This window comes from Onychostoma macrolepis, chromosome 13, assembly GCF_012432095.1.
Source record: "Onychostoma macrolepis isolate SWU-2019 chromosome 13, ASM1243209v1, whole genome shotgun sequence".
NCBI lineage: Eukaryota > Metazoa > Chordata > Actinopteri > Cypriniformes > Cyprinidae > Onychostoma > Onychostoma macrolepis.
This window is the reverse complement of record NC_081167.1, coordinates 12,898,536-12,910,345: the sequence shown is the minus strand read 5'-3', so window position 1 is coordinate 12,910,345 and position 11,810 is coordinate 12,898,536. Positions and strand designations below refer to the sequence as shown.

Sequence of the window (11,810 nt, the reverse complement as noted above, 5' to 3'; positions counted from 1 at the left end):
GTCTCATCATTTTGAGGTAAATGTGTTCAAAAGTCTGAAAAATCTGTGTGTAACTTTAAGGAACGTCACTACCGGACACCTTTTTCTGCAATTAAGCACACTTTTTTTGGGAGTTATTCCATAACATTTAGTTTTTATATGTATATCACTATTCAGAACTGTGCTAGCCAACCACGTGCTGATTAGCATCTTTGAGCTAGGTTCAAAAGTATCTAAAATTGTCACTACTGAAACATGTCATCATTGTTTCGGTAGTGACAAAAGGGAACACATAATCCTCATATTTGGGGGAAATAAACAAAAGTTTAGTATAGTTTTGCATTTTTAATATTTTAGTATGTTTTAGTAGTGTTTTAGTATGTGAGTTAAAATTCTGTAATGTGATGTGGTTGCTACCAAAGCGTTACTGTAACTACCGAAAACGTGCTGTCACTACTGAAACATGGGATGTTTTGTCAAAAATAAAGTATACTGAATTATCAACTATAGATATTGTGATAGTTTTTGGTACAATGTTTATTCAAACTAATGAATCCTTAACTTTGAAATCAGTATGATCAACATACTGGATTCAAAATACAACAAATCTCCTAAATTACACTTGAAATATTGTTAAACATTTAATTATGAATTTACCTCTTATAAAAATTTTAATAAAATAGCAAAAATATATATTTACAATCTAGATCTAAGCAAAATCTTAAGTCAAAATATATCCCTTCTAATTAAATTATTATTACTGTGTTTCGGTGGTGACAAATTTGGGGAGAGGACAAATATTCCAAAATTTCTGAAAATACAATATGAGAATTAACTGCACAATTACTAGAAATGTGTACCTTGGATATTATACAATTTACATACATATAATTTTTTTGGAAAAATACACTTTTTTTTCAAGATGTTTCCAACTCTGACTTTGGACCAATTCTGTAGAATGGCCCATATAACAGTAGGCTACCATTTCACTTTACCCAACATTTCTATATTTATTTGTGCAATTGTTGTTGCAGAGTAAATTAATTTAGATTAAGATGAATTTTGAACTGCACTGTACAATAATCTGTCTCCGCCCCAATCACAATGTTCTTATTATTCCCTCTGTTATTTTTGCACATTGCTCTGATATTTTGCACATTCCCTTGTACATTTCTACCTCCTGATGCCATTTGCACTGTGGCCATTGGCCATGTATAAACATATGCTATTTTACATACCTCACTGTATAATCCACCTTCTGTATATACTTCCTCTGCAGCTTACGTTGTATTTACAGCTATTTGCATTGAGCAGGTCTCTACCCTTCTACCTCATAACTTGCACTAGTTGTCATAAAGCTTAATGTATATACACATATTTTATACTTGATATATATTTATTTATATACTTTGTTATTTGCACTTCTGGTTAGATGCTAACTGGATTTCATTGGCTCTGTACTTGTACTCTGCACAATGACAATAAAGTTGAATCTAATCTAATCTAAATATGAAGATTCATTTCAAGCTCTGCCTGATTTTAATTTTGTCCACCCCTGAAATGTGTCACACCATTAACATGTCTCTCTCCACAGGAAAATCTGCAGTATGTTACTCCATATGTATGAATGTATGAATAATCATAGCCTACATTGTTAAAAACAAGGACAAGGATCTGTGACGTAGGCCTAAGACCCATTCTAACCTACCTGGATGCATTTAGAATTTCGATTTGAAGTCTATTTTGGGTCACTGATGTTTTATTTAACAAAACACATAATGGTGCTTTTACATGTGTAATGACATTATGAACCAGTTAGCCTATATTATCTGAAGCCCAATATAAGGTCTACTTTGCATTGATTTTAATTAGTCAGTTAAACTCAAAGTGACACCCAGCGATACCCTAAGCTTCATGTGTATTTCTCAGCAAATGTAAATATTTTCTTGAATGTTTGATTCGCACGTTTGGCCAGTAGGTGGCCTAAGTGACTAACGTGACAGGGTGTAGAAGTTGAATTAAATTAAGTGGATATGAAAGATATCTTTAAAAAAAAAATACTAGCCTAATGATTGTGTAGCAGTTGTAAACTGCGACAACTACCTGTATTAAATTTCTCTCTCTCTCTCTCTTTTTTAAAAAAGCCTATAACTTTTAAGACAGTGTCACTGAGAATTGAAAGGCGAGCGGAGAAAGTGTTATGCGATCATTTAAAGCCCAACCTGGAAAGGTCCAAGAAAGGTATCATAGATAGGCTACGAGTGTTTTACTCTCCTTTATCAGCATGGTTCGTCAACACTTACCTTGTAGTTTAACGTCGAAAGACCGCGCTCCAGCGGAGCCCATTACATTTTTACATCAAGTCCTCTAAGAGTATGGGTATCAGTGGTGAAAAATTAAGGGAGTCGGGATTCCATTACATTCCGAGTTGTCCAACTCTGTGATCTAGCACAAATGGAAATCCAATTCAGTTTTTAAACATCATTTGGCTTACAGCTGATTAATTATTGATGTGCTCGCAGTGCGCTAGCTCAGAGTTGTCTCCTGGTGATGGGCATGAAGTGGAGAGAGACACGACCCAAAGCTGGCTTAACTAAAACCAAAAAAAAGAGTTTTTAGAAATGTATTTTAGAGCTATACCAGTTTGAGCTCCAATTTAATTTCAAATAGGCCTACCTGATATGAAATCCAAATAGGCCTATATTTTGAAGCTTTTTCGTTCATCATTTAGTCGCAATTTTATGTTCATGTGAACTGGACACATGCAATGTATACATAACAGCTGAAGACGTGAGCTTCAGAAGAAGACGGGCGCTTCCAAACGTTCTCCACAAGATGGCGTAACTCGCCTACGAGATCAACGAGCACATACGAAAAGCGCTTTCATCCACTTGAACACGGTTGATATTGGACCTGGTTTGTGACTGCATTCACATATTTTATGTGTAATCCATTCTACTGTTTAAAGCAGAAGTGAAATCCATCTTTTGCTTTCATGATTCAGAATAGTATGCAACACTTTAAACTCAACGACAATCATGTAATTCGCCCCCACAACTTTGTAAAAAAAAAAAAAAAATTAAATAAATAAATATATTAAAAAGTTCAACTATATACTGATTAATAAAATTACGCCTACCTAGGTCGACAAGTCCGTGCTCTCTCTGGAGGCCTAAGCTATAGCTATGTCTTCACGTAGCCTATTAATTTTTAGGCGTTTTAGCAAGGCAGGTGTCTGTAAATTAGTTCTAGATAATACATTTTAATTCTATAGCTTTTTATAATAAAAAGACAGATTGGAGTATATATAACCTATTTTTCCCCTTATCCTCCGGAGTATGACTGTGGGTAAAAACGCCAGTTGTAGTTCATCTAAATGATGTGCGACCAATACACCAGCAGCTAACATGACATCTGTTTAAATGCTTTCATGCTAATACACTCCTCTTGAATGGCGTCTTTGTTAGTGCGTCAAAGATTATTTACAGAATGAGTCAATTGCTAAATGGTTTCATGATTGTTGAGCGAAATCGCCGTAGGAGGCGGTTAGGACTATTGGAGGCTGTGAGGTCGAGCTCTGGCGCGCAGCGGGGCTCCAGTAGGAGCGGCGCTAATTGAGGAGGCAGAGTCGAGGCGGGCCAGTAGAGCACGGGAGCGCGAAGAGCTGGGGCAGGGCATGCTTCTTGGAGCTGAGCGTATTGTTTAGATGTACAAACTATGAGACCAAAATTTCTCATTCCTATCCCCTCTTTTTCTCGAAAATAGATCTTTCACGATGTCTATTGGCCTCAACTAGTCAACCTAGACTCACATTATTAGGCTAATATTCTTCTGTTAGCCTATTGTTGTGGATATTTGTCATATCTCATCGATTTTGTCTTTATGTGCACATATATCATAGCCTTTTGTATAAATTGCCCTTCTCCACTGAATCACACGTGGCTATGCAGAGAGCTGTCCAGAGCTAAATATTTGTTAGTTTATGGTTAAGGCCGCATATTAGGCTATTATTATTTTGGGCTAATTAATGTTGTTTTTAGTACAATAGTGATGCCAGTACGCGAAGTGTAGTACTTTATTAAGGGCTTTTGGTAAATTAACATATTGCATTACAAATTAATAACTATAGTGTAGCTTGATACCAATTTAAAAACACAATAAATTACAATAAAAGTTTATTTTATGTTTTTATATTTTTGATTTAGTCTTTTATTTATTTGTTTATTTATTTATTTGTCATATGAGGCACTGGTAGGCTAGCCTATCTTGTGGGCTACTTGTTTTAATTTGAGTTAGAATGTGAATGCAGGTGTAGGCTATATGTTTCTCATAGTTAGGCTATATATTGTCTCCGGTATCTTTACGAGACGCATGTCTGCTCACTCATCACCCACCCACAAGTGAGAATGTTTCGGGAGAGACTTGGGTTTTCAGACTTATGTAACTTTGCAAGGTGTTGTGGTGAAACAAAATCTGAATATTTCTAGTTTTTCCACAGTTCATAGGATCTCATCCGAATTAACCTTCAAACGGGCTCTTACACTCTGATCTTACTGCTGATCCTGTATCATAGCCTCTTGTGACCTCTAAATTACTCTGTAATAGAATTACAGTTTTTAATCCTGCTTGCCAGAACGCCTCATCACAGGCTGCTGGGTCGAGAACAACACTCGCGGTGCTCCTTTATAAATGAATGCAGTCACATATTTTTATGAAATTTGTAATTGTTAACCGACTTTACAAAATGAACGTCATTGGTAATTCGTGAACTGTCTATCAAAAAATAATGTGCCTGTCTCTCCAAAGCCAAGTAGGCTAGTTTTTCAGATCAAAGTATTGCTCTTATTACAGTTTTGAACCGTGCATGGCGGGGAAAGGAAAGACACCATTAGTAATAAATAGTAGCCTATAGAACTGATACGAATGTTCAACAATAGGCTGCCAGGTAAAATAATAAGTCTAATGAAGTGATGTAACATAACATTTCAGATGTGAGAAGTTTTAATAATTAATATTTTAAAATACATCATTATTTCAGAAGCAGCTAAAGATGTAGCCTATAGTGAGGTTGGAAATTCCCGTCAACATGTTTTTATTTTTATTTTTTTATTATTATTTGTCGCATTTTATAGGCTACGTTATTTGAAACAGCTTTTTAAAAACTTTTTAAAAACTTTTTAAAAAACTGTTTATGGTTGTTGTTGGTTGATTTATTACCCCATTATGGGATAACATGAACTCTATAAAGTAAAATGATCACAAAATGTGTATAATAAAAATAATCATGTGAATCATGAATTGAAATTTTAATAACTCGTTTGGATGATGTTTGTTTGTTTATTTGCTTGTTTGTTTGTTTAATTATTTATTTATTGGGCATTTAGCCGACCGTTTTCATCCTATCATCTGCCTAATGCACAGCTTGCCACAATCGCGATAGCCTGCTAATTCACGGTTCGGATTCTAGCTTCACGTACCTTGTTCTGTGCTTTTTTTTGTGAGAAGGGGACTGTTTCGGGAGGGAAAAGGCCCGGTCTTGCCAAGAGTGGTTGCACTGACAGGCTATGCCGAGGCTCCACGCTTTCAATCCGGGTCAGAGGGAACTGACGCTCATTGAGAACTGCATGAATACACACGAATAGAAAAGTTGTGTTCAGTTAACCGATGAAATCAGAGAAAAAACAGGGCTGTACAATCTTTTCTTATTGCCGTCTGCGGTCCAATTGCGTTCATTTGTCTCTGTGCTACGAAGGTTATGGGAACAGGACAAAAAATCTATTCTGCCTTTTTGACACCCTCGCCAGTGATCATAATATACACGGGCTTCGGGACTGGATGTGTATGAAAATGTTATGTATTGTTGCCGTTGTCACGTACTTAGATTCTGTAGGTTACTTCGTGTATTCATATTGCAAGGGAAAAAATATCTGAAATTGTGTAACTGAATTATTAGACACTTTGCTACAACACTTTGAGTTTAAGAGAGCAGTGTCTTTGCAGCTCTGCGTAAAAGCTGTCTGTAGGCATGGGGCCACAAATTTCAAGATATGTTGCTGGCAAATTACTTTTTATCTTTTATTATTATTATTATTATCATTTAGCAATATCTTATGATGTCTATAAGCAATAAGTGATTCTAGTAAATTAATTTCCTTCACACACAAATTACGAACGCGCTGTTTACCACCTGTTTATCTTATTCTTAAAAAGCAGTATTGATTTAAAAGAAAACTCTTCTTCTCATAACCAGTTTATCAGTAGCCTACTAAACATATTTGAGAGGAATATATGCCAATAAATGAATGTAGTCTGAACGATAAAGATAAGTGTGAAGTGATTTGAGAGCTCTATCAGTCCATGTCTGTCACTGCAGATGAACTTAAGAGGTAAAAAGTAGTCTCTCGCGATCAACTAAATGAATGCAAATCAAAGTTTTCTTTATTTTAGCGCATTTGTGTAATCAAGTGTCATTAGAATCAATGGGTGTTACCTTATTGTCGCGCAGATTTAGACTTGAGAGGACGTACAAGACATACACGTGCGCCCTACATAATTATGAACGTGAGTGAAATAATAAACGCAGCCTTATTTAGCATTGCCGGTTGTGAGCTGAAAGTTTCGTCTAGTCTTTATGTTATCTGTCGTGAAACGGACACCCATGAATGGGAGGAATGGAGAGCGATGATAAGGGGCAAACTTAACAGGTGTATAGGCTAAACAAATCCATTTAGCCTATAAAACAAGGAAGTCTTAACTAATTAAAAAAAGAATTAGTTTTCTTGTTACAAGTATCTAAACTCATCTTTAATAATAGTATTTGTTACATCGACAAATTAAACAAGCTGATTAGGCTATTTGTCACATCTACAAGCTGTTCCTCTGTTTTTGGCAGCTAAATTAGAAGTGTGCCAAATCGGAGACGCACTAAATTAGGATATGTCTTCCAACGTTATATTGTTTAGTGAATGACTATCCTCCACAAGATTTACCCACAGTAGCCTATATTTTACGTCAGCAAACTGTTTGTGTTTTTTAAAGTGCGCTGAATAAAATTCTGGAGCAAGCTAAGTAAACTCCTAAAGGAAGTGCTTTGTACGGGTTTCTGTTTGTGCATGCGAGTTAGGGCTACTCGCCCAGAGGGAGCTTTCTCCTTGCATAGCTCAATTTTGAAAGAAACGCCGTTTCGTTGACTACAATGGGACACTGGGCCAGGGGAGGAGTCCTCCACGATTAGTCAATTTAATGGCGCCTTCACTTAATTTTTGCATTGTGTTCTTTAGCCACTGGTTATTAACAAAAAGGAAGACGAATGTTCACCGTCACAGCGAATTTTATGTGCAAAAAACTTTCTGTAGCCTACTACAAATTGTGTTTGTTGAAGAATTTTGTTGCGTATGTGGCTTATTTCATGCTCTCCGTGAATTGGAGAGAAAACTACTATGTTGTTGCATAGAAATTAGAAAATGTTTTGTGGAAATGACACACATAATGCAGTTTTATAACAAAATTGAATACTGTATTTTCAGTTTAGAAACGTATACATTAACAGAAACACGCAAGAAAGTGACATTGAATTATAAGCGCTGGACTGGAAACATGAAATAGACTTGGTCAGTCGATGATGATATCCAATATTTTGTCTTTTGCATTAATCTCGACTGATAATTCATGGTCACTAGCGTTCTTTTCATGGCATAAAACAGAGAAACAAAACGCTTAGAGCACTTAATATTTACGTTTTGACGAATAGTTTATGTAGGGACACCAAGCCAAGAAAAGTGAACAGGGATAGAAAAGAGAATGGGTATAGCAATATTATTTACAGACTTATTTCTACACATATATTACAGACTGGGAGAATGATCGCATTATTTAAGATATACATAATTCAATATAAAATCTCGAAATAAAAATAAAAATCTGATACAGTCATAACGATTCAGTTCCACATTTGACCAGTACCCCACACAGGCAGTGACAGAAGTGTAGTAAAAAGGTGCTTACGACTCAAATGATTGTCTGATGAACATAAAGGAAAAGAGGATTGCATCCTGGCTGCTCGTCGTCACTCGGACTAAAACAGAAAAAAAGGCGATGGACACCGGTTTCTGGTAATTCCCTCTTCACGGTGGTCCTGGTAGACATAAACTTGGGGCATTTCCCCATATACAAAAAAGAAAAGAAAAAAAATATATATATATATATTCAGATATATATATCATGCAAGTGAAGGGGTAGGGAAAGGTGTGGGGTCCATTGAAAGCGCTTGAAAAAAGACGTGCTTTTATTGTTTTTCTTTTTATAATAGCAATATCAATTGGTCCTTTTTCATCTTCCCCGATAATTATTAAAGTTTTTTCAGGTCCTTTTCCCTGTATAGATTTCTCTTTTGCGTATCATACGTCGCATTCCGAGTCACTTGACGTTACTGAAAGAATCGACGTGCCCGTGTCGACTCGCTCTGTCATACTCGAGACACTGGTGGTTGGACTAGCTGCAGTCGATGGCGACTCCGCCGAACTGCGTGGGGTGCAGCCGGATTCTGAAAGGGACCGCATGCCATTCTGCCCTATTGCTTGATGCTGGAGCCTATAGCAGAAAAGTGAGAGAATGGTATGCCGTTAGATATAAAAGTCGCAGGCCATTTTCACTGAAAAACGCGCCTCCATTTTCACGTATACATTATTAGGCTATGCTAGGCTATATTAACATAGTTCTTTAGATAAAAATATCTAAAATAGCTAGATGGAAAACAACATTTGCTTACATGGTAAAATAAATACTACAGCTGTTGTTTTTGTGGAAAACGATTACATAAAGCATGGCGCTACAGGATTAAGTCCTGTATAATATTATCCTCGAAATTTGATTGACTTCTCATGATATCTAGTAGCCTATTGATAGAATTAGTTATTGTAATTTATTTGTATGTTTATATGTTCAAATTAGGTGTGATTAGTTAAAGATGTCAGTTTTAGTATGCTGCATGACCAGAACGTCATAGTTCTTGTTTAACGGTATGTAATCATCCAGTCAAGTCAAATTTGTAGATTTATCCATTAAATAATATAAATCACTTACACCAGTCAAAGTGTGTGCTTAGTTTCTGCTGCTCTTTCATTCCCTAGACGCACAGTAGCCAAATATTTAGCGTTTAGGAGGAAAAATAATTTGACTAAATCACCTGAAACAACTCTCACTCTTAACTAATTTACGCCATGTTATCTGTAATATAATTACGAAGTAGCCTACACTGGGAAGTGGAACAAAGCCTAATAATTTGCAAGATGTCAAATATACCAAACGTTCAACCTTAGAATAATTTGTAGCCTAATAATGATTTATTTCTCAGTGCATGAGTGAGTGTCCGCAGAATAGGTTTACAACTATTTTTATTTACAATGTCATGTTGCAAAAGTAATTAAGCATGTCTGTCATAAACTACTTTCTAGAATTACTTTGAATATAGATGATTTGGATAGATTTTACTTTTCCAAATATAGCAACAGAGAAATTTTATTTTTTAGACGTAGCCTATCCATATTTGTATTGTTATTGCTAGTATCTAAACATTGAAACAACTGTTAAATTAAGATTTAAATACTTAATATGTTAAAAACGACAAAAATACTACTTTTTTTTTTTTTGTCACACAATAGCTTTGCTGTAAAGAATATACACATTTGATTACATGCTCTTTTTGCTATTTCAGGTTTCATCGATGAATCAGGAGAATCTTCTCCTTTGCATCATTTTTTTCACGTGTTAATAAAATTGATACCGGTATGTTTTATCTACTTGCTTTTATATTCTGGTTGAGACTTTCGAAACATCTTACACATGGCACAAATAAAATGTCGTCGTTCTCCCTCCCTCGTCTCTAACGTTTGATTGTTTTTACTGCAGTGTTTCCTACCTCGTGTTCACATATTTCACAACATTTCATTTATAAAATAATAGTAGTAATGATTAAACACTGAAAGCGCAAATGTCCATGGAAAGTTAAACATGCCTAACATGACTGACCTGTTTTTTGCTGCCGCTGCCCTGTCTCGTTGTCTCCGGTTTTTAAACCAATTTCCGACCTGTGTAGGAGTGAGTCCAGTGGCTTGAGCCAGTTCCCTTTTCTTGCTGGGGTTTGGGTAGGGGTCCTGAAGGTACCACTCCCGTAACAGACTCCGCGTCCGCTCTTTGAAACAATGCGTCTTCTGCTCGCCGTCCCAGATGGTTCTAGGCAGGGGAAACTTCTTTCGCACCCTGTACTTATCAACCGGTCCTAGGGGACGCCCGCGTAATTTCTCGGCCTCCTGATAGTGAGCCTCGAGCCACATCGCTTGTAGTTTACCATGCGAGTCCTTGGTAAACTTGTGGTTCTCCAGAATGTGATAGAGATCGCGAAAATTGCCTGTGTGAAAGGCAACAACAGCCCGGGCACGTAGGATGGATTCATGCTTGTTGATCGCCTCGCAAGCACCCGGTGCCACTGGAAGCGACCATAGGAAGCGACCCAGCCGCTCGATGTCCCCGGTCTCCTCCAGCGTCTCGCAGACGCTCGCCACTTGCTCCGGAGAGAAGTTTAGGGTCGGTAGCTGAAACATTGACAAGTCTTCGGGAGACCTGGTGCTGGGCGCACTGCTCGCCAAGAGCAAAGGGCGATCAGCAAAGTTTGGCAGGAAGAAATGAGAGGGATAAAGCTCTAAAGGCGATCTGAAAACCATGGAAATGACCTGAGAGAGAATGAAATTTGCGAAGGAAAAAAGAACGACGAATTCAGATTGAATGATTCAATAGCTATCGCCTAATGACACCAGCCTCATAATATCTCCCCCTAAATCCACCGTGAGTGTAGCATTGAAATATTTTGTTTCGCTTTTCTATTGGTCTTCTTGGTGTCGTTGTAGGGTTGTCATGGCAGCCCTGCCAATCACTGTCAAGCGTGCCAATCATTAGCCAGTACGTAGAGGCTTTCACCACTTCGGCTGCACGCACGGGGGGTTATCAGGAACTCCAATCTCAACAGCACCCTCCCTCCCTTGACTCGTGTGAAGTCGAAGCAGAGTCTCGCCTATTTGTTGAATGGAATGAGCAATTAGTGGGTGGAATATTATTGTGATCTTAACGAGGCTCGTTAAAGTTAAGAAGATATGTAGGGAGAGAAGGCAGGGGTGGGGTCTCGGGATGACAGTCACGGACACGGGAATTTAAATGAAGCGCTAAAACGGAATCTACGACAGGGTACACAGATAGGCTATTTCATTCTTTAGCGCCTTGTATGAAGCTGGAGAAGATACGATGTTGCGCCGGCTCGCTTAACCCATGAACACAGTAGCCGTAAAAGCATGTATTGAATTTTATATTTAAAAGGATCATTTGTTCGCTTTGCATATGCAACGCTGAAAACTCCCGGATCGTTTTTGTACTTCGATCGCATTTCGGTACGATATGACTGCTATTCTCGCACAGTGACAACCGTTTAGCCTACTTAGTGGACGGCGCATCTCTGTTGCTCCACAGATGCTTTACTATGCGCTCAGAGACCGAACACTGGCCCATTGCCCATGCATGTTGAGAAAAGCACTTGATCGTTGATGCATATTTGGTTTTATTTAATTAAACTGTTCGCTTTTTTAGTTACAGCTATAGGCTATTGTTATTCTGTGCGCTATTTATGGTCGTTCAAATTAGAAAGCCCGTTTCCCGAGAATGAAGGATATAATCTAGGCTATATGTCACGAGATTGGGCTTCCAATGGCATGTTGGTATAGTCTGGGTCTGCATCAAAGAGTTTGTGCTGCATTATATTTAGACAGTGCTTAGTTGGTGTTAAAAAT

At 37.5% G+C, this 11,810-nt stretch overlaps 1 protein-coding gene across 1 annotated transcript; it reads right to left on the bottom strand.

The window, feature by feature from the left end:
* Positions 1–7,541: 7,541 nt before the first annotated feature.
* six3a (SIX homeobox 3a) lies at positions 7,542–10,800 on the bottom strand. Its single transcript, XM_058796185.1, has 2 exons — positions 10,006–10,800; positions 7,542–8,568 (listed from the first exon to the last, which is right to left on the bottom strand). Exons 1-2 carry the CDS (start codon positions 10,695–10,697, stop codon positions 8,376–8,378), a joined length of 885 nt encoding a protein of 294 aa, XP_058652168.1. The 5' UTR covers positions 10,698–10,800; the 3' UTR covers positions 7,542–8,375.
* Positions 10,801–11,810: the final 1,010 nt, after the last annotated feature.

What these genes read in the sequence shown, in the direction of transcription:
- six3a (XM_058796185.1), bottom strand. Translation starts at nt 10,697, where the DNA reads ATGGTTTTCAGATCGCCTTTAGAGCTTTATCCCTCTCATTTCTTCCTG. An exon ending in GCAGCGGCAGCAAAAAACAG is followed by an intron (nt 8,569 to 10,005) that starts GTCAGTCATGTT and finishes TTTCTGCTATAG; the next exon opens with GCTCCAGCATCAAGCAATAG.